At 43.0% G+C, this 21235-nt stretch overlaps 3 protein-coding genes across 3 annotated transcripts; 1 reads left to right on the forward strand and 2 right to left on the reverse strand.

The window, feature by feature from the left end:
• Window positions 1-1200: 1200 nt before the first annotated feature.
• On the reverse strand, window positions 1201-5773 carry mrpl17 (mitochondrial ribosomal protein L17). The gene is made up of 4 exons (XM_015950538.3): window positions 5677-5773; window positions 5403-5585; window positions 1680-1748; window positions 1201-1577 (listed from the first exon to the last, which is right to left on the reverse strand). Exons 2-4 carry the CDS (start codon window positions 5574-5576, stop codon window positions 1338-1340), a joined length of 483 nt encoding a protein of 160 aa, XP_015806024.1. The 5' UTR covers window positions 5577-5585; window positions 5677-5773; the 3' UTR covers window positions 1201-1337.
• A 1482-nt stretch (window positions 5774-7255) lies between these two features.
• LOC107379680 (uncharacterized) lies at window positions 7256-20800 on the reverse strand. The gene is made up of 22 exons (XM_070551945.1): window positions 20713-20800; window positions 20482-20635; window positions 20139-20398; window positions 18083-18219; window positions 17812-17961; window positions 17207-17304; window positions 15782-15968; window positions 15605-15663; window positions 15495-15559; window positions 15218-15417; window positions 14935-15048; window positions 13237-13342; window positions 12952-13035; window positions 12638-12679; window positions 9147-9295; window positions 8789-8821; window positions 8529-8664; window positions 8301-8451; window positions 7956-8206; window positions 7726-7862; window positions 7507-7608; window positions 7256-7428 (listed from the first exon to the last, which is right to left on the reverse strand). The coding sequence occupies exons 1-22, from the start codon at window positions 20747-20749 to the stop codon at window positions 7381-7383; spliced, it is 2700 nt and encodes an 899-aa protein (XP_070408046.1). The 5' UTR covers window positions 20750-20800; the 3' UTR covers window positions 7256-7380.
• LOC107379679 (trypsin-2) lies at window positions 9443-16086 on the forward strand. The gene is made up of 7 exons (XM_015950540.3): window positions 9443-9583; window positions 14732-14867; window positions 14945-15095; window positions 15190-15440; window positions 15534-15670; window positions 15788-15889; window positions 15967-16086. Exons 1-7 carry the CDS (start codon window positions 9482-9484, stop codon window positions 16012-16014), a joined length of 927 nt encoding a protein of 308 aa, XP_015806026.2. The 5' UTR covers window positions 9443-9481; the 3' UTR covers window positions 16015-16086.
• Window positions 20801-21235: the final 435 nt, after the last annotated feature.

Here is a 21235-nt window from a genome sequence, read left to right on the forward strand (position 1 = left end):
TAATTTTAAGTGTTTTATTTTGAAGGAACGTACAGGAAGTGCTAACGTATAATGTCTTGTTTAGCTTTATTAACACTTCCTGTACTTACGATTTCAGTCCGCTAGAGGGTGGAAAAATCCTTTAAGCCAGACAGAAATGACCAATAGTCCATTCACTTCAATAATACGGGGAACTTTCACGTCTCTGTGCTCTTAGAAACCAGCCCGCCACTGAGCACAACCACTGTGTTTATCTTTGTTAGATAAATATCATTTGAATTGTGTTTTAGCAACACATAACAAGAAAAAAAACTGTTGCTAACGCAAACACGCTGTGGCGTTTCATTTTCAAATTATTTACAAGTGTTTTTACTAACTCTTGAAACTTTATAAGTGCAGTTCCATTATTCTGCTCCTTCTCCGTAACACACCAGAGTGCAAAAATGTGATTTATTTTTCCAGCTTCACTGAGATAAGCAGCATAAAACATTCCTGTTTATTTCTAGCTTTTCGCCACAGGAGGGCGTCATTTCCCCCCTTCTCGCTCATGTGAGGTCAATTTAAATTGAACTTGTAGCGCTTGAAGCTAGGGAAGCAATGTGCAACATACTTTTATTACAGATTCACTTCTCTTCCAGCGTGAGAGATTTTGGGTGCGTGAAAACAGTCAAATGCGTGTCTCACGTGGCCCTCAATATGTGCAGATGTCATAAAAAAATCAATGAGAGCAAAAATCAGTCCCAATGATTACCAAAAAGAACGCAATGTGTCTTGGGGCTATTTTCTTCTTTCTGATATGTGTTTTTGTCACCAGAATTAGTTTTTGTTTCTTAAGGGGAATTAAGCTCAACCAACAAACACCAAATAATTGAGGAGGTCCTCTGTAGCACGAGAATGTTCAATCACAGATGAAACTAGTGAGAAGTTAGCGGTTTGAGTATAACTGGGACTTACGGTGAGGATCGAACATATTTTTATTAAAATTTCATAACTTTTCACACAACAGAGGATCTAATCAGAGACGCTGCATTATTTAAAACGTATAAACGTGTTTCTGCTGAGGCGGCTTTTACCTTCTCATTATAAACAGTATTAAAAATGTATGAATTGTTTAAATATATATTTAAAAAAAGCTACTCGTTTTATTTGCATACTTCTTGTTGGCCAAACCGTGGAGTTCAGGAAGCTAAACAAAAGTGATGGAAGAAATATGAGCGTGACTCGAGAATAAACATTTATTTGGTCAGACTCAGCTCGTTCATTTCTGATGGCACACATGAGAAGAAATGCATCAAGGTCTTTATGCAGCAAAAGCATCCATCACATCCAACAAGAAGGTGCTTTTTAGGGGTTTGCTGCTAACGCCGTGCCCTCTCTTCTCTGTAGCCTCTGAGCAGCTGGTTGATCAGAGTCAGTTCATTCTCTTTCTTCGCTGGGTAGAGCGGAGGAAACGGGTTGCCTTTGTACTCCAGGACGGCCATCTTGGCCTTGTCCAGGTTCTCCCGGTTAGGAATGCGTGCCATCCGCGTGTAGCCGTTGGACTGCGTTTCAAACCGCGGGGCGAGGACTTTAAAGAGCTTCGGGACGAGGTCCTTTTCCTGGAACGAAGAAGCAGCGAGTAAACATCAGTTGGGCTGTTTTACATTCAGCGTTGCACAGCTCGTAACTTCAGAGGGATGAGAAGAGATGCGGACACGTACCGTGAGCCAAAAACTGGCCATTTTCATCGCCTTCTCGTCAGTGTCTCCCTTCTTGGCGTAATCAATCAGCTGGGGGAGGTAAAGGCAGAAAGAACAGATCACTTTAAGCCTAAGAGGATTGATAATCAGAAAGTGCTGCTTGGTTAGCGATCTCCATGGATAAATAATGAGTAAAGATTTCTTTCTTTTTTTTTTTTTTTTGGCCTGAGTACCACAGAACAATTATTTTCACACATCATCAAGCAACACGGGCACATTCAGAATGAGAACCACATCTGGTCTAATGACCAACGCTGGGAGTCTGTGCCGCATTAATATTTATAAGATTTAACTAATCAGAGAGGAAAAACACGATAAGAAGGAACGGGTCTCTGACAGCAAATGGAGAATCACTCGTTAGAAATGGTTTTCTGTTTCAGCTGCCGAACAGACATTAACACAGCTCGTTGTTTTTTTAAAGATGTGCCAAATATCCCTGCAGTACTTTAAAGTGATGCTTTTCCACCTCACGCCACGTCGGCACGCACTGGAAAAGCAGACGTATGAATGCATTACCAGAAACAACCGCCAGGGGGCGCCTCAGAGCTCTGCACCTCACATAAAACCCACTTATGATTTCAGCCATAACATTTATACTAGACACAGGAATGTACCACAAAACATAAAAGCCAAAATAAAGTATTGCCTTTTCCCTGCTGTACCAAACATTTATTAGCACTCTGTATTGACAAGTACTCGCTCTGATTAAAAAAATTGGTATTGTAAAGGCAGTTTAAGCAACTTTTTTGTTCAAAGTTTCACCACAAGATGGCACTGTGACTTTGTGAATGCCCTAGAAAGTTTATTTAACATGTTTATTTAAAATATTTTTTTTTCATGTTTTCAATACATTTAGTAACATTTACAGGTGCACAGAATTAATAATTTTTGATATTTGAGTAATCTTGAATTGGTTTATTTTGATAAGGTGTGTTTAAGAGCACTGTGATGTCACTTCCTGTCTCTCGTAGCTTCGGAGATTTTATTGACGTGAATGTGAACGGACAAATTTGTGCCAATTAAGAACATTCGAGAAGAAAGTTAAGTGTTTTCAAGTCTACCGGTTTGTCTACTAGCAGGCCAAAGTGGCATGTTTATTCTTTATTTATAAACTCTATATGTTAGCAAACTTAAGGCAACTAACTTGTTAATTTGTACACGATTTATGCTTTTTCATTAGTTCTACGGTGTTCATGTGGTGTAAAGATAAAGAAGATGCAAGACCGCATTAAACATCAGTAAAAGGAACGCTCGTGTCTCTCGTGTACGTGAACAAGCCGGCACAGGTATCTTTGCTTTTTTATGGTAAATATATGTATGCTACATATATCACTGCATGCTACAAGTGTGTGGCAGCCGTAATTTAAAATAACGGAGGTGACTTTATTGATGTGCATCAAACACCCTAGGTGTGTTTTGCCCTCCTTCTGCCAGCTTTACCCACATCCTACAATAAGCCACCACCTTTCAGCAGAGGAAAATGCCATTTGTAAGGCACAATAACAGATAGATTCCTCAGATCGATTAAAGCAACACTTGGGAGTTTTAACACTTCAAACTATTGCTTTCTAATTACTTTCAGTGATTCTTGAGGCATAAACTTAACCAAATTCATGCTGGACGGCACTCTGCTGACCCTAACCCCCAAATTCCACTATCTCCGCTCCGGTCCGCCCCCGCCTTCCGCAGCCGCTCGCTTCCGAACTCAATTTTTACTGGTACCCGCTCTACAACGGCTCCGCTCCGCTGCGGAGACCTGAGGTGGGCAAACAAGCATGCGCGGGATTTTCGAGATCTTGCGATACAGTCCGAGCAATAAACGCGGAAGTTAGATCTAAACACCCGTTGTGTGGGAGAAGCATCGAAATGAACAGTTTAATCTGCCCATCATTTGTGTTGACAGATCAGCAGTGTTTGGATCAACAAAGTGTGACTACTTTGATAGTAGAAACTGTATTTATGGCTTACTTTTGTGCATTTAAACTTCAGCCGCCATTGATAGTTGTTAAAAGTTGTTAAACCTGTTCATATGAAACAAAAAACGCATTTTGTTTATCGATGTATTGTGAAAAACGGAAGTTGTGCTCGCTCCTTTTCCTGTTGGGCGTTTGTGATTTCTGTCCATTTACTGCGGAGGTGCTCCGGCGTCCGGCAAAAATAGGATCGATTCTATTTTTGCTGGACGCCGGAACAGAGGGCGGCGCACGGCGCCACACTGCCGGAGCACGACCGCAGTAGTGGAATTGCTCTGATTGACTAGAACGGGACCGATTTTGCTCCGGCGTTCATGTCGGAGCGGAGCGCAGCGGAGTGGAGGTAGTGGAATTTGGGGGTAACTGCACTTAACAGTGTTGTGGTTCAGGTAGGAACACTAGTGGGAGGTCTCCACCTGCTTTACAGCAGAAGCTGTTTACTGTCCCAGTAGCTAATATAAAGGCAGCCAGTAAACATTTCTAGTTTGCCGACAATCAATAAAAGAACAAAATGATTATTTTTGTTGGCGTCATGGCAGAGCCTGAAAGTAAGAGTAATGTCTTTGAGCTAAAACCAGAGTGAACATCCGTGTGGCCTATACTGGTTTGAGGAAGCTAAAGGAGGCTATGAAATCACAGAATGATGGTGACCTGGCTTTGTTGCAAATGAATTTGTAAGTAATAATAATTATTTTGCCCAACAGTGTGGATATTTTTACTTTGTGGCTTTTTTTTAGTATTAATTGGTTCAGGTTAGCTAACTGTTTTATCATTAGCTACAAACGACTGCTGCAGGGTTGTTTATAACACTTGTAATTCCACTTTCAACCAGTAGGGCAGAGGAGCAGAAAACGTATTTAATGTTGCGACATCAGCAGAATGCATGGGCATCACCATTGATGATGATGATGATGAAGAGGAGACATGCTGTGGCTTAAATTGTGTTTGCTTACAGTTCTCTCATGACAAACGTGAAAGCACTCAAATTATCTTGCAGAAATAAATCTTCAAAGGTGGAATATGGAACACGAACACTACAGCGACATCTAGTGTGTGGAGGTTGTAGCTGCAACAGTAGAACAAGGTTCCCAGCCGTTGGGATACCACCAGGTTCGCTGCAGATACGTGAACTGTTTTATTTGGGTCCATCTGTTGTAAACTTCAACTAAACTCTTCTGAGAAGGATAACGACATCTGGGGTCAGGAGCAGCTGCCTGACTTGCCGAGTCCACCATCTTCCACAGGGCAAGCCTCACTGTGCCAAGCTGGACTGTGTGGCAACCTGCAATGATGCCCTCTACTGGCTGGTGGATGTAAACATTAACCCTGTGTCACGTCAAAATAAATATTTCATTATTTTTAATTCAAATATAAGTTTGAAAGCTTAATTCTGCACACCTCTTAACACCCCGTGGAGGTATTATTAAAAACTGTATCGTTTTTAATTAAATTGTTCCATATCCAACCTTTAATATAAATTAAAACCTAATGCAGGCGTCACTTGCTTGATTCACTTAATTAAAATAAAAGGTAAAAACCTTAATGTTGAGTGTGTTTAAATCCACAGGGTATGTAATCCTGCTTGATTCGTGTTTATTTTCTATTTTTGAGCTTAGTTTGTGATTTAATAAGCTCTGATGGACTGAGAGCTTTAGGGATCATGCAACTTTCATTCCTTTGATTTTCCTGATTCGAGATGGAGGATTTTTACCTTCTCAGCATAGAAGCGGACTTCATCCGCTCGGGCGTATGTTGTTTCTATCCTCTCATGTCGGACGAGTCCAGTCAAGATGTTCCGCAGCATGTGGATCCGGGACTCCGGGCCCAGACCCATCCTGCGGGCCACCCGGCCGTGGGAGATCAACAGCTGCAGCGTGAGGCGCATCTCGAAACCCTAAAAACACCCGCGATATAAAAACAAAGGTCAGAAAGACCTAACCGGACGATCTATTACAGAAAAATTTGAAAATATGAACTAAACAGACTTTCTAGATATGAAAACAAATTCCGAGGACAGTTTTAGCTACATTTGACATTGGGTGTGCATCATCAAACATGTCCGACTTGATCATTGAACTAGGAACTATAGTTCCGCTCACCGCTGAGAAATTATTGTGAGCATTTCAAATGGATTTTTCGTTTAAAACGACAGTTTATACTTCAAAGTGAAATTAGTTTTAGACTTCCACTGTTAATTTTGTTGTTGTTTTTTATTTGAAAGGTAAAAGAAAAACAGATTAATTTATTGTTCTATCTGTAATATTGCTGCCATTTATTGACACAGTCTGACTGGATTGTTGGCTGTTCATTTTAATTAGAAAACTAAATAATTCATTTTTTTCTGTTGCATATATAACTCCTCCTTTGACAGCTCAACTGTAATACGTATTTATGAAAAATACAAAAAATAATAATAATTAAGATTGCATTGTAATATTTGTTCACTATTGTATAATATTTTCTCATTTAATTTATATATTTTTTTACATTTTATCTGCAAAAAGAAAAAAATAGGGATCAGTGTTTGTGTGTGTGTGTGTGTGTGTGTGTGTGTGTGTGTGTGTGTGTGTGTGTGTGTGTGTGTGTGTGTGTGTGTGTGTGTGGGTGTGTGTGTAAATTTGAATGGAAATACCATGACTGCTATAAAGAAATTCTGGGTTTAACTCTCATTGCCTGCTTACCTTCCATAATTTGGCACTCACCTGTGCTGCTGACTGGCTACAAACCCCAAAAGGGAATTAAAGTAAAATTCTACATCCTTCATAAGTTTTGTAAATAAGATTATTTTATTATTTTAAACTTAAAAATAAACAGATTTTTTTTTATTATTTCCAAATGTATTCCATTGACTACAGCATGAACTGTTCACTGGTTAATGATGACCTTGCCCAGATGTTGTCAGGTGAAGCCATTCTCAAAAACCAAACAAACAAAGAAATGGCCCATCTATGTTTCAAAACACATTTTAATGCTTATTTCTCTTTCTTTCTAAAATATTACAGATCATTTTCCAAATGTTTATGTCGATCAACAAACTTGAATTAGACAAACAGCAGAAATTCCGTTGAATTAATTCATAAAAAGCATGCAAACTGTGGACCTTAAAAATAATGTTTTAGCCAGCTGATAAATAGTATTCATGCTTCTGGCAATATGCTGAACTTCATAAATTAAAAAAATGGAAAGAAATGTGAAAACTTCCATATTTATTACCCATTTGTGCAAAACCAGCAATTAATAAAAGTATTAATAAATTTTATTTCAAGCAAAAGATGTGAAGTCACAATGCTGTCAAGCATGCAGCCTTTAAAAAGTGAGAACGATGTTTGGCGTCTCAAAATAGCAACAATGAGCTGTAATTTCAAAAGGATTCTAGATGATGTCACACTTCAACATGACACTGTTGTATACAGGTAACAAGTTGCTTCTAAAGGATTGCATGCAGCAGCAGCAGCAGCAGCCGTTATAACATAATAAAAATGTGATTTCACAGAGAATTAAAGCGAAGGAATAAGTTAGAAAACAAAAAGTAGACGTGTCAAAAGAAAACACAAACAAACGTTAGGATTTAGGATTTTATTGATATGTATGAAACTGGCTGCACATTTTCATGAACAAATTAACAACAGGTGTATAGTTAAAATGGCCGAAGAAAGGCAGCAGTGTAAGCCAGCGGCAGGATGTTGTGTTTAGTTGCTGGCCATGGTGCTCTCCAGCCAGTCGCTGAACATGCAGACCTGAAAGAGAACAAGAACAGTGTTACAACGCTAAATCAGCTCAGCTGGAGTCAAAAGTTTGTCCTGATTGGAGGTTACCTTGGCGTAGACACCAGGGCGGTCCTTCTGAGCACATCCGTAGCCCCAGGACACAACACCTTGCAGCTCTTTGTTGCACACAACAGGGCCACCAGAGTCACCCTGACAGCAAAAGGAAACAGTCATTAGAAGGATGGAGATTATGTTCAGCAAGGGGCCGAAACGAGTTGTTAAATAATCCAGAAGACATTCTTGTTGCAGATTTGACCTGCTCCGTACCTGGCAGGAGTCCTTGCCTCCCTCCAGGTATCCAGCACAGAACATGGACTCATCGATCATTCCAGGGTAGGAGTTGTTACAGTCCCTGTCAGAAATGATGGGGACTTCCAGGCACTGCAGCTTGTTCTTGTCAGCAGCTGAGACGCACCAAAGAGAGCACAAGTTCATGGAATCAGGTTCAAAATAAAACAAACTCAACCAGAATCGGACCAGATTCAGATCTAACTCACTGGAGCTCATGGTGTTGCCCCAGCCGGAGACAAGGCACCTGGTACCAGCGGGAGCACAGCCTCTGGGCAGATCCACGGGCTTCACGTAGCTGTTGAGGGTGGCGGGCTTGCTCAGCTTGATCAGCATGATGTCATTGCTGATGGTGTAGGAGTCGTAGCGGGGATGACGGATGACGCGGGACGAGCTGATGAACTGCTCGCTTCCCTCAGAGATCTTGATGTTGTGCTCTCCCAGACGCACCTCCAAACGGCTGGAAACACACACACACACACACACACAAAATAATCATCAAATCCTCGTTTAAATCAGAGCTGCAGACTTTAACTGAAACACGACGAACGTACGACTGGTAGCAGTGAGCTGCAGACACAACCCATTCCTCGTTGACCAGAGAGCCACCGCAGAAGTGGTAGCCAACGTTCAGAGACACCTGATGGGGCTGGGAGTAGGGCGTGCACTCATACCCTCCAACAATCTTGTCATCGTCAAGAGCAACTGGAAAAAAGTGATTAGTGAATGTTTCTCAACTCAGTCAGGAACGTCAATGAATGCATGAATAATAGCGTGCTTACAGGCAGCTCCGATGAGCAGAACAAACACCAGAGACCTCATGGTTGCTGAGTGATCCTGTTGATGAGAGGGCTTCACCTGCAGCTCTGGATTATATAGGAAGGCCCCTGGCAGTGCTCCTGCTGAGGTCACCTCCCTCTGTTATCTCGGACCAATCAGAGTCCAGAACAGAAACAGTCTGGGTGTTGGAAAAATAAATACATTTTGCTGATTTGATACTGAATGACACCTGCTTTTGTCAGAATATGCATATCATGTTCACCGTCTCTGATATAACCACAGCCCAGCAGATGGCCTGTTTCACAACACGGTGCCAACCGTTCACACTGTTTCACTGATCATTTATTCAGGTAAGCATTTTAAACATGTTTAGCTTTACAAGTCAGACGTGTTCAGGTGATTTAACACAAGCAACATTTTCAAATGATTCATTGAAAAGGAAAAAAAATCACAAATGAGGTATTGTTTTTTAGATTTTTTTATTGTTACAGATGTAATTTGACATAATAAACACTCATTATCATACACACACACACACACACACACACACACACACACACACACACACACACACACACACACACACACACACACACACACACACACACACACACACACACACAGAAGGACAATTCAGTCTCCAGTTTTCCTGTTATGCATGCTTTTAGTCCGTGGGATGACACCAGAGTGTCTGGACAAAGCCCATGTATGCACGGGGAGAACACGCAGAAAGGCTGCAGACGAGATTCAAACCTGCAACCTCCTTGCTCTGAGGCAACAGTACAACCAACTGTGCACCCAGCTTCATAAAAAAATGTTTTTATAATGTAAAAGCTAGGTTTTAATGAAAAGTCCTCTTAAATGTAAACTGACCTGCACTTGTGTTTCAGAGTCAGAGGACTCCAAAGCGCTTTACACCACAGTGCATCATTCATCCATTCACACACTGGTGGTGATGAGCTACATTGTAGCCGCAGCTGCCCTGGGGCACACTGACAAAGGCGAGGCTGCTGAGCATGGGCGCCACTGGTCCCTCCGACCACCTCCACCAGGTAAGGTGGGTTAGGCGTATTGCCCAAGAACACAACAGCAGAATCCTCTGTTTGGAACCGGGATCAAACCTGCAACCTTCTGGTTACTGGACAAAAGGCTCCACCCCTTGTGCTACTGCCGCCCTGTTTATAATGCACACAATGGTGAATGTGGTTGTCATGTGTCGTGTAATAATTAGAACAAGAAGGCATCTGTTTTATTAGAAAAACTAATAAAAATGTTCTGGATGCACTTTATTTTACTTTCATGTCATTTTTGTTGTAAGTAGAAAAAGAAGAAATTATTTTTATGTAGCGCCTCTCAAGATAAAAATCACGAGGAGCTTCACAAGAACAAAAGATGATTTCAAAATTTATATCATATTAAAATATTGGAAATTTTTTTTGTTTTAAAATGCTAAGATTAAAGAAATGAGGAAGAAAAGGTGAGCTTCACCCGCTCTAATAACAGATTTTTTTATGCCGCTGACCCGGCTGATAATGACTTTAGCCATGTCCAAAGGCATGACACACCATCTGTTTCAGTCACATCAGGTTGAATATTGTTAGAATTCTTGGTGAGGGTGTTTCCTCCAGACTTTAAGCTATTCCACCAATCAGATCGCTGGAAGCAGATTTAAAAAAAAGGTTTGTGGGTGAATGAACTGAATGACATAGTTAGGGTTTTTGTTCTCTTTATATGGCTTTGTGGTTGTGACATGACTATAAATCATTGCATTACTACTTCATCCATCCATCCATCCATCCATCCATCCATCCATCCATCCATCCATCCATCCATCCATCCATCCATCCACCCATCCATCCATCCATCCATCCATGCATCCATCCATCCATCCATCCATCCATGCATCCATCCATCCATCCATCCATCCATCCATCCATCCATCCATCCATGCATCCATCCATCCATCCATCCATCCATCCATCCATCCATCCATCCATCCATCCATCCATCCATCCACCCATCCATCCATCCATCCATCCATGCATCCATCCATCCATCCATCCATCCATGCATCCATCCATCCATCCATCCATCCATCCATCCATGCATCCATCCATCCATCCATCCATCCATCCATCCATCCATCCATCCATCCATCCATCCATCCATCCATCCATCCACCCATCCATCCATCCATCCATCCATCCATCCATCCATCCATCCATCCATCCATCCATCCACCCATCCATCCATCCATCCATCCATGCATCCATCCATCCATCCATCCATCCATGCATCCATCCATCCATCCATCCATCCATCCATCCATCCATCCATGCATCCATCCATCCATCCATCCATCCATCCATCCATCCATGCATCCATCCATCCATGCATCATCCATCCATCCATCCATCCATCCATCCATCCATCCATCCATTTTCATCCGCTTATCCGGAGTTGGGTCGCGGGGGCAATAGCCTAAGTCGAGAGGCCCAGACTTCCCTCTCCCCAGCCACTTGGGCCAGCATCTCCAGGGGAATCCCAAGGCGTTCCCTGGCCAGGTGAGAGACATAGTCCCTCCACCGTGTCCTGGGTCTACCTTTAGGTCTTCTCCTGGTTGGATGTGCCTGGAAAACCTCACCAGGGAGGCGTCCAGGAGGCATCCTGACCAGATGCCCGAGCCACCTCAACTGGCTCCTCTCGATGTGGAGGAGCAGCGGGTCTACTCCGAGCCCCTCCCAAATGACCGAGCTTCTCACCCTATCTCTAAGGGAGAGCCCAGCCACCCTGCAGAGAAAACTCATTTTGGCCGCTTGTATGTGTGATCTCGTTCTTTTGGTCACTACCCAAAGCTCGTGACCATAGGTGAGGGTAGGAACGTAGATCAACTGGTAAATCGAGAGCTTCGCCTTCTGACTCAGCTCTCTCTTCACCACGACAGACCGGTACAACGCCCGCATCACTGCAGACGCAGCACCAATCCACCTATCGATCTCATGCTCCAGCTTTCCCTCACTCGTGAACAAGACCCCGAGATACTGAAACTCCTCCACTTGGGGCAGGACCTCATCCCTGACCCGGAGAAGGCATTCTACTTAAAATAAACAGTACAAAAAATACAAACAAAACTTAAAGAATTAAGAGTGAAGCTGCTGCCTGGTTATTAGAAGATCCCTCATCAGAGAGGCTGATCTTTATAAAATTCAATTCAATTCAAAGATACTTTATTAATCCCAGAGGGAAATTAGATTTTCAGTACACACATTTCAGAGATCAGACATACATAGGCAAGACACATGACAAGAATTGGTGACTGTGGTCATTCGCAACCCGAGTCGCGCTACCTTAATAGAGATCAGAGGGGTTTACATGAGGATTGGTTCAGGTGGAGGGGAAAAAGGCACTTCAGAGTTACCCTCCACAGGGAGGGCAGCTTTGCTCTGCAAAAAACTCCTCAGACAGAAATGCAACAGACTTCAGACGTCACAACATAAGTGTCCACTAGGTGGGAGGTAGGGTTGGGGACTCTCCACACATCAGTGCATGCAGCCACGATAAGCAGCACTCGTCACCTCCATTTGGACAGGGGAGGGAGGTAGATGGGTAAGAGAGCACAGTGACTCCTGGAAACGATTCAACAGCCTTCACCGGTCGCAGTCCCACCCAAGCTGGAATAGGGAGACAGAGTTGCCATGGCGACGGCAGCATTCCACATTTCTTCTGAGGGGGAAGTATTCATTTCAGCCTCACAGACTCAAGGGCACCAGATTCAGATAAGAACTTGTTTTGGGGCCAGACAGAGATAATTTCCTCTCTGTCTTAAAGTTCTGTTGGTTCTCAACCACTTTAAATCAAATACTGGCGTAAGTAATCTCTCCCAGTCCGTGCTGACCCGTCAACTTTCTCCTTGATTGAATCCACCTTCTGTGCCAGAGTCTGAATCTCAGCCAAAGTTCCAAGCTTACGACTCATCTCGACAATTAAATGAGTCTGTGCATTCCCAGCGCGGTGTAATCCATCCCTGAGCTCCGGGATTGAGCCAATATTCCTCGACAGCTCATTAATTTTCCGGCAAGCCAGGTAACCACTCAGGCCAAAAGCAAGACACCTGACACCAACGCCACGACTATCCAGATGTCTTCAGAATCCTCTACAGACAGTTGAGATAGGCAGATCAGGTCCCACTGTTTCCAGGAGTCCATGATATGCCCAGCTGGCTCTGTCCCAGAGGGGCACCCGGGAGCCCCTTCTCCCGTTCTCATCGTTGAAAAAATTTTGTCTATCGCATTGAAAGACCAACTGACCAGATCCTTCTTTAATAATTTCCAGTTTCCAGAAAAAATGCAGAAGCACCGTCCACCCAAAGACAGACAAAGAGCCTTGGATAAGATAGGGAGGAGAGGAGGAAAAAAGCGTCTGTACTGTCCAAGAGCCGGAAGAAGAGGATTGTGTTTGTCAAGTAGCATGAAGATGGGACGGTGAAGCGATGGGAAAAGGTCACGTTGACTGATGAGTTCAGATGCGAACCAAAAGAGTGATTCAGCCATGATGCCTTAGAGCATCTCTTCTGTAGAGAGCAGTGTCTTGGCTTCAGGCTGGGTAAATCAGTCAAATTTCATCATTTAAAAATCCAACCTATTAAATTATCTTTGAATTCCTTATGATCCCCCACTGGTAAGGAAACAAAAAATTAATACACGTTCTAACATCGCGTCAGCTGATGGAAATGATGTTGGTAGCAAACATATTCGGTTAAGTGGGACTCGGTTCCGCCGCAGCCGAGTGTGAAGCAGCTGGGATGAGAGCGGCTCCCCTGAATCCAAGAGTCAGAAAAGGGTAGAATGGTCAGGGCTGAGGTCCAGTCTCAAGGAGGAGTTTAAGTATCTTGGGGTCTTGTTCACGAGTGAGGGAAAGATGGAGCGCCAGATAGCTAGTGTTGCGTCTGGAGTGATGCGGGCGTTGTACCGATCTGTCATGGCGAAGATAGAACTGAGCCAGAAGGTGAAGCTCTCAATTTATCAGTCGATCTACGTTCCTACCCTCAACTATGGTCACGAGCTTTGGGTGGTGACTGAAAGAACAAGATCATGGATACAAGCGGCCAAAATGAGTTTCCTCTGCAAAGTGTCTAGGCTCTCCCTTAGAGATACATTCCAGGAGGGGCTCGGAGTAGATCCGCTGCTCCTCCACATCGAGAGGAGCCAGTTGAGGTAGCTCAGACATCTGGTTAGGATGTATGCCTCCCTGGTGAAGTTTTCTGGGCATGTCCAACTGGGAGGAGACCTAAAAGAAGACCCAAGACACACTGGAGGGACTTTGTTTCTCAGCAGGTCAGGGAACGCCTTGGGATTTCCTCGGAGGAGCTGGATGGCTGGGGAGAGGGAAGTCTGGGCATCCCTGCTTGGGCTGCTACCCCTGTGACCCGACCCCGGATCAGCAGACAAAAATGGCTTGATGGATGGACGGAGATTGCAGCAGCTAATGGAAATGATATTCGTAGCAAACATATTCAAAGGATTTCTTAGAAAATGTTCAAATTTGCAATTTTCAAGCCTCACTAGAATCAAAAGGATGTTTTTCTCACGTTCGATGCTCATGAGAGAAATTTAGACAAATCACAGTTTGTTTTTAAAGCGATGCCACAGGAACAAAGGCATAATGACACAGATTTGGACGTGAGAATTATGTCTACAGAGACTTCTCCTAACGCTACAAAACAAGTCAGAAAACAAGCGTGAAAGGTTTCAGATTTGACTCATTTGTGTGAAACTGCCGGCCTTTTGCTCAAAGACAAGAAATGCAGCAGCGAAAGACTGCTGGAAAAGGTAGTTATAAGTATTTTTGTTGTTCAGGGATCTGTAATAACATGTGAGTTGGTCCCGGACGCTCCGTGTTGTGAAACGGGCCACCTGCTGCGCGGCCGTTATGTAAACGGTTTGCAGCTTGTGACTTATGCAACATACTGTTATAGAAATGTCACATGAAATGTTTGTCACTGTTATTAGCAACAGGTTGACTTAAGTAGGAAAGTTGTTCCAGTCACAACGTAGTTAGAGTACACTTACCTAATCAAGCCTTTGGTTTAAAAAAAACACATTATGAGTGTAAATAATTTAGTTTAGCGACACGTCAGAATTTCTGAAGGACTAAATTAAGTCCAAAACTGTTTCTGTTCTGGACTCTGATTGGTCCGAGATAACAGAGGGAGGTGACCTCAGCAGGAGCACTGCCAGGGGCCTTCCTATATAATCCAGAGCTGCAGGTGAAGCCCTCTCATCAACAGGATCACTCAGCAACCATGAGGTCTCTGGTGTTTGTTCTGCTCATCGGAGCTGCCTGTAAGCACGCTATTATTCATGCATTCATTGACGTTCCTGACTGAGTTGAGAAACATTCACTAATCACTTTTTTCCAGTTGCTCTTGACGATGACAAGATTGTTGGAGGGTATGAGTGCACGCCCTACTCCCAGCCCCATCAGGTGTCTCTGAACGTTGGCTACCACTTCTGCGGTGGCTCTCTGGTCAACGAGGAATGGGTTGTGTCTGCAGCTCACTGCTACCAGTCGTACGTTCGTCGTGTTTCAGTTAAAGTCTGCAGCTCTGATTTAAACGAGGATTTGATGATTATTGTGTGTGTGTGTGTGTGTGTGTGTTTCCAGCCGTTTGGAGGTGCGTCTGGGAGAGCACAACATCAAGATCTCTGAGGGAAGCGAGCAGTTCATCAGCTCGTCCCGCGTCATCCGTCATCCCCGCTACGACTCCTACACCATCAGCAATGACATCATGCTGATCAAGCTGAGCAAGCCCGCCACCCTCAACAGCTACGTGAAGCCCGTGGATCTGCCCAGAGGCTGTGCTCCCGCTGGTACCAGGTGCCTTGTCTCCGGCTGGGGCAACACCATGAGCTCCAGTGAGTTAGATCTGAATCTGGTCCGATTCTGGTTGAGTTTGTTTTATTTTGAACCTGATTCCATGAACTTGTGCTCTCTTTGGTGCGTCTCAGCTGCTGACAAGAACAAGCTGCAGTGCCTGGAAGTCCCCATCATTTCTGACAGGGACTGTAACAACTCCTACCCTGGAATGATCGATGAGTCCATGTTCTGTGCTGGATACCTGGAGGGAGGCAAGGACTCCTGCCAGGTACGGAGCAGGTCAAATCTGCAACAAGAATGTCTTCTGGATTATTTAACAACTCGTTTCGGCCCCTTGCTGAACATAATCTCCATCCTTCTAATGATTGTTTCCTTTTGCTGTCAGGGTGACTCTGGTGGCCCTGTTGTGTGCAACAAAGAGCTGCAAGGTGTTGTGTCCTGGGGCTACGGATGTGCTCAGAAGGACCGCCCTGGTGTCTACGCCAAGGTAACCTCCAATCAGGACAAACTTTGACTCCAGCTGAGCTGATTTAGCGTTGTAACACTGTTCTTGTTCTCTTTCAGGTCTGCATGTTCAGCGACTGGCTGGAGAGCACCATGGCCAGCAACTAAGTGATCCAATCAAAGATCCTTTGTTTTTTTTATTCAAACTGAATAAAGCAAATAAAATATTCTTAAGAGGAATATTTGTGTCACATTTTACTGGATCATTCTGTTGGATCTGTATCTTAATCTCTCGCAGAAAATGCATGTTTTATTGTAAGTTGTCTGATGTTCAGTATCGGATTTTGCACCGATGGTCAATATAGACCGATGTAGTCTAATTCTAATTTCTGATGTTTATGTATTTAGCAGACGCTTTTGTCCAAAGCGACTTACAAGTGATAATTGGCATGTAGCCCTTGAGGCTAACAACAACAATAACAACTTGACATCAATCATGGAGAGGAGGGAACAAGGAGTGGACAGTAGAGGGGGGTGCAGGGAGGGTGCTAGTTTAGAAGATGCTCTCTGAAGAGCAGGGTCTTCAGGAGTTTCTTGAAAATTGAAAGGGAAGCCGCTGTTCTGGTAGTGCTTGGAAGGTCATTCCACATTTGTGGAACGATGCATGAGAAGAGTCTGGATTGTCCTGAGGGTGGTGTAGGCACTGCTAGCCGACGATCCTGTCGGGCCAAGACGTAAGCCTTTGCAAGAGGATTCAGGTAGATGGGAGCCGTACCGCCTCGGACTTTGTATGCTAGTGTTAGCAATTTGAATTTGATGCGTGCTGCTAGTGGTAGCCAGTGGAGCTCAATGAACAGAGGGGTGGCGTGTGCTCTTTTTGGCTGATTGCAGACCGATATATACCGATGTAGTCTAATTCTAATTTCTGATACCAATATATCGTTCAGTGCAGTGGAAGAAGAAGGCTGGAGCACTCGGGTTAAAGTAAAAATATTTAATAGTGCAAATAAATGCACTGAGGTGTGTAGCGTATACAGTGTAGTGAAGACTGGCTAGGCCACTCCAGGACCTTGGAACGCCGTTTACGTAGACTCCCGTTGTTCCCGTGCATCGTGTCTAGGATCGTTGTCTTGCTGGAAAATCTAGCCATGTTTCATCTTTGATGCTCTCACTGATGGATGCATGGCCCATTCATTCTTTCTTTATGTGGATCAGAAGCCCCAAAGTATAATGTTTCCACCCCCATGCTACACTATGGGTATGGTGTTCTTGGGGTGCAACTCAACAATCTTCCCCCTCCAAACAAGTGATTGGTGTTAATACCAAAATATTCTATTTTAGTCTCATCTGACCTCATGACGTTTTCCCCCAATCCTCCTCTGGATCACCTAGCCGCTCTCTGGCGAACTTTAGACGGGCATGGACATGTGCTGGCCCAAACAGGGGTACCGTCAAGCTCTGCAGGGTTTTAATCCATGACGACGTAGTGTTACTAATGGTAACCTTTGTTACCGCGGCACCACCTCTCTTCAGGTCATTGACTAGTTGTCCCCATGTACTTTTGGGCTGTCTCCTCTTTGTTCTCACGATAATTTATACTAGTAATTTTGTACTTATTTGTAAAACTGTTTGAGTTTTAGATATTTTGGTTCTTGCTAATATTAATCTACGCTGTTAAAGGTGTGAAAACAAGTCATCAGTCGTATTTGTTTGATAAAGACGTTGCTGCTTTCACGTATAAATACCAACAAACACAACAATGCATGAAAAACGTTTTATTGATCATTCCCTCACACATCTTTTCTTTTCCTTTTCCTACACCATCATCTTTCTTTGCTGCTTGCCTGCTCATTTTTATTTCTGACGTTACCCACAACCACCTGCTGTCTCTGTCTCCTTCGGTTTCACTCTCTGCTTTGTTTCCCCGTCCCTCGTGTAGCTTCTGCGATGGCTGATCAGAGCCTAGCTGTATCTAGAAAGAGTCTCATTGATCCAGGGCAGCAGAGAACAGACTTTGGTGTAGACCCCTGGGTAGTTAGGCTGAGCACAGCCCTGACCCCAAGACACGATTCCCTGCAGCTCCCCGTTACACACCAGAGGGCCGCCGGAGTCGCCCTGATTAAGACAAAGAAGGTGCGAGGATTACTCAAATAGCTAATTTTCTCATCCAGTTACGTTTTTAAGGATTTATACAGTGCGTTGCTTTTTCTTGTGCTGTGTGATCAGTTTAAAATACCTGACAGGCATCCTTGCCTCCCTCCGGGTATCCAGCACACACCATGCGCTCTGTAATCATTCCAGGGTAGGAAGCATCACAGTCCTTATGGGACAAGATGGGAACCTCCACACACTGAAGGTAAAATGGGTTGAACACTGTAGTTAAAAGCATGAAAGAAAAACAAAGGTTGAAATACGGGATAATAACAGTTTTTTTTAATCTGAAGACCTCAAAGCATCTCTGTTTTTCTGAAATGGTGTTAAAAATTCTATTTGTTGTAATAAATAAACACCAAAGGTTGAAGTTTTACCAATTCACCAACAAACTGACTAAAACAAATAGGCAAAAACAAGAATCTTACTGCAGATTTAGATCACACTAAAATATCTTTAAACAGTAAAAGGTCCGTTTACGTTTCTAGTTGTGAAAACATGATCATAAAACATCCAGAACTGATCAATAACGTCACCTAGTAGGATCCCATTTCACACCTGAATTTTAAATTGAGATCATCTTGAGGAAAGTTGCTTTTTTCGGTCAAACCTTAAAGGGAATAGTTTGAGATTTCCTTTCTGTACCGTAAGACTTTACGTGATCTGTTAGCACCCAGGGTAAATGACACGAAGGGCTCTCAGTTTCTGCACCATGAAATCTCAGCTTGTTACATACAAAACTGACAGAGATACAGAAAGTTACAAATCAAATTTTTTACTTCTACATGAAGAAAAGTGCTATTAACCCTTTGATGCATAATGGTCACTACAGTGGACAGGTACTCAAAATTGTTATTTATTTATTTTTGCTATTAAGCACAGCTGTTGAAGACTTTATTGCATGTGAGCCCCTCCATTTGTGCTTCAGCAAGTCAAGCCAACACATTTCATGTTCAGAACGCACGCTGTCCCCTGAGTTGGACATGTAATAAACTATTTGTAAATTAACAAAATTTTACAAAAGATATTTGTTGAAATTTGTTTCATTCACACCTAAATATGAATGAAAAAAATTGTTTAAAAAATCGTGGTTGAAGATTTCATTATTCATGCATCAAAGGGTTAAAATTTCTCTTTTTTAAATTTCCAGTTCACTGAGAAACTGGTTTTACCTGTTATTGTTTTTATGTGACACTCATCTTGGCTCGCAGCGGGAAGGCTAGCATTAGCAACTCCGCAACATGGCAGAACTCCTCCAGGCTTGTGTTATTTGTGCAGGTAAAACATCAGCGTTGCAGAGCAAATAGTCAGTGGAGCCGTGTTGCTGTTAGCCAATCAGAGACGAGATGTCCAAATATCAGGAAATAAGACTCCAAAACTTGCCGTGTTCTGCTCCCCCCTGTTCTGGCTAACTTCTAGTTCAGGAGTGCCGGAGATTCTTTAGCAAGAGATCTACTTATACTAGAGATCACTGCAAATGTGTTGATAAAAGTAAGTGAACTTGGTCTTTAAATATTCGCATGAGGGGAATAAATGGGAATAAATGCTTTAATGTTTACTATGGTAATAATATAAATATAGTAATAATTTATTTAACCTTTTAAAGATACTCAATAAAATTATTTCTTTCAATGTTTTTATCTTTTAAGTTTCTTATGGTTTTTTTATGTTTTAAATTTTCCTTTTTGGGGGGGATTTATTGTTTTTTATTTATTTATTTCTTATAAAAATGTTCTGGTTAATCAAGACTTATACATTTTCATAAATGGTCAAATGGTTTTGTCCTACAGATGTCAGTGGTAATCATCTATTACTAAGGTAAAACTAATAAAAGTGTTTAACTTTGTTTTTAAAAATCTACATTTAGATGCTTTTTTAGACGCAGCAGCACGAACTAACTCCAACAGTTAACATGCACAAGATAAACGTCAGCTGTTGCTGCACTAACTTTTTGCTCGGCATCTGTAAACCTGACTGAGATGCAACTCTTTGGGAGTTTTCTCATTTGTGTTTGGCGACTCTTGAGCTGGGCTGTAGCTGCACATCTAAACTTAGTTTGCTCATAACACTTTCTGTGACTTCCAATAAGAGATCTATCACGATCATAAAATGGTCTTTTTCCAAGATCAAACTCATCTCACCATCATCAGAATAAATGTTCCCCCATCCAGATACCGTGCACATGTCCCCTGGTGTAGGACAGGCTTTGGGAAGAGGGATGGGTTTGACATGATTGTTCAGAGTGACAGGATGAGCCAGCTTCATCAGCATGATGTCATAGTCCAGGGTGGTGTAGTCGTAACTGGCGTGCCAGTAGATGGCATCCACTGACATGTACTGCTCAGTGCCTTCGTGCATCCAGATGTGGTTGTCACCCAAGACGGCAATCTGTGAAAAAGGGCTAAAAAAACGACACACAGAGCACATTATTATCGTAACCGCATTGTTTGTTTACATTTCGGGTCATGGAAATAGAGAACCAACTTTTGCCAGCAATGGGCAGCAGAGATGATCCACTGGTCATTAATGAGGGAGCCGCCACAGAAGTGGTAGCCGATGTTCAGGGACACCTGCCAGGGTTGAGAGTGGGCTTTGCACTGGTAGCCTCCCACAATTCTGTCGTCCACAGGTGCTGCAGCTGTGGCATCAGACATGTGTAAACCCAACTGTTGCATAGTTATTTAAATAATTTGAAATGCTGCAAGCAGTTTTTACCTGCAGCTCCCAGGAGCACAAAAACGATGGCGATCATTATCTGGCTGACTCAGTCCTGCCTACGACCAGACTGGATGACGCTGAACTTATTTCTGCATTTATACCTCAGCTTCTCTGTGACCTCCCCTTCATCCTTCCTCCTCCTCCTCCTCCATCTCCTCATCACCTTAACCTGATTTCTGTCCACTCCTCCCACCCCAGTCCCCATCCTGCTCTTATTAGACGAATACGCAGCTCCTGTAAAAGTGCAATAAACCTGACTAATTCTCTGATTGTATAACAGACTGAACTGCATAATCTGATTTAAAATACTCAAGAAGATTTCTTCAGGGTGCGACTAATTAAAAGCAGAAAACCAGCATGTTCCGTCGGGTCCCTGAGACCACAGATGGCCACGTTCTCACCTCTTTTGGCTTTTCATCAAAGGTGACTAAGACTGTTACACAACAGCTTGTTTGCATCTTTTTTTAAACATTTTTATTTATACATTTGAATATAATTGCTTTTCCTTAAAAGGTGTCTT

This window comes from Nothobranchius furzeri, chromosome 5 (assembly GCF_043380555.1).
Source record: "Nothobranchius furzeri strain GRZ-AD chromosome 5, NfurGRZ-RIMD1, whole genome shotgun sequence".
In the NCBI taxonomy this organism is placed as follows: domain Eukaryota; kingdom Metazoa; phylum Chordata; class Actinopteri; order Cyprinodontiformes; family Nothobranchiidae; genus Nothobranchius; species Nothobranchius furzeri.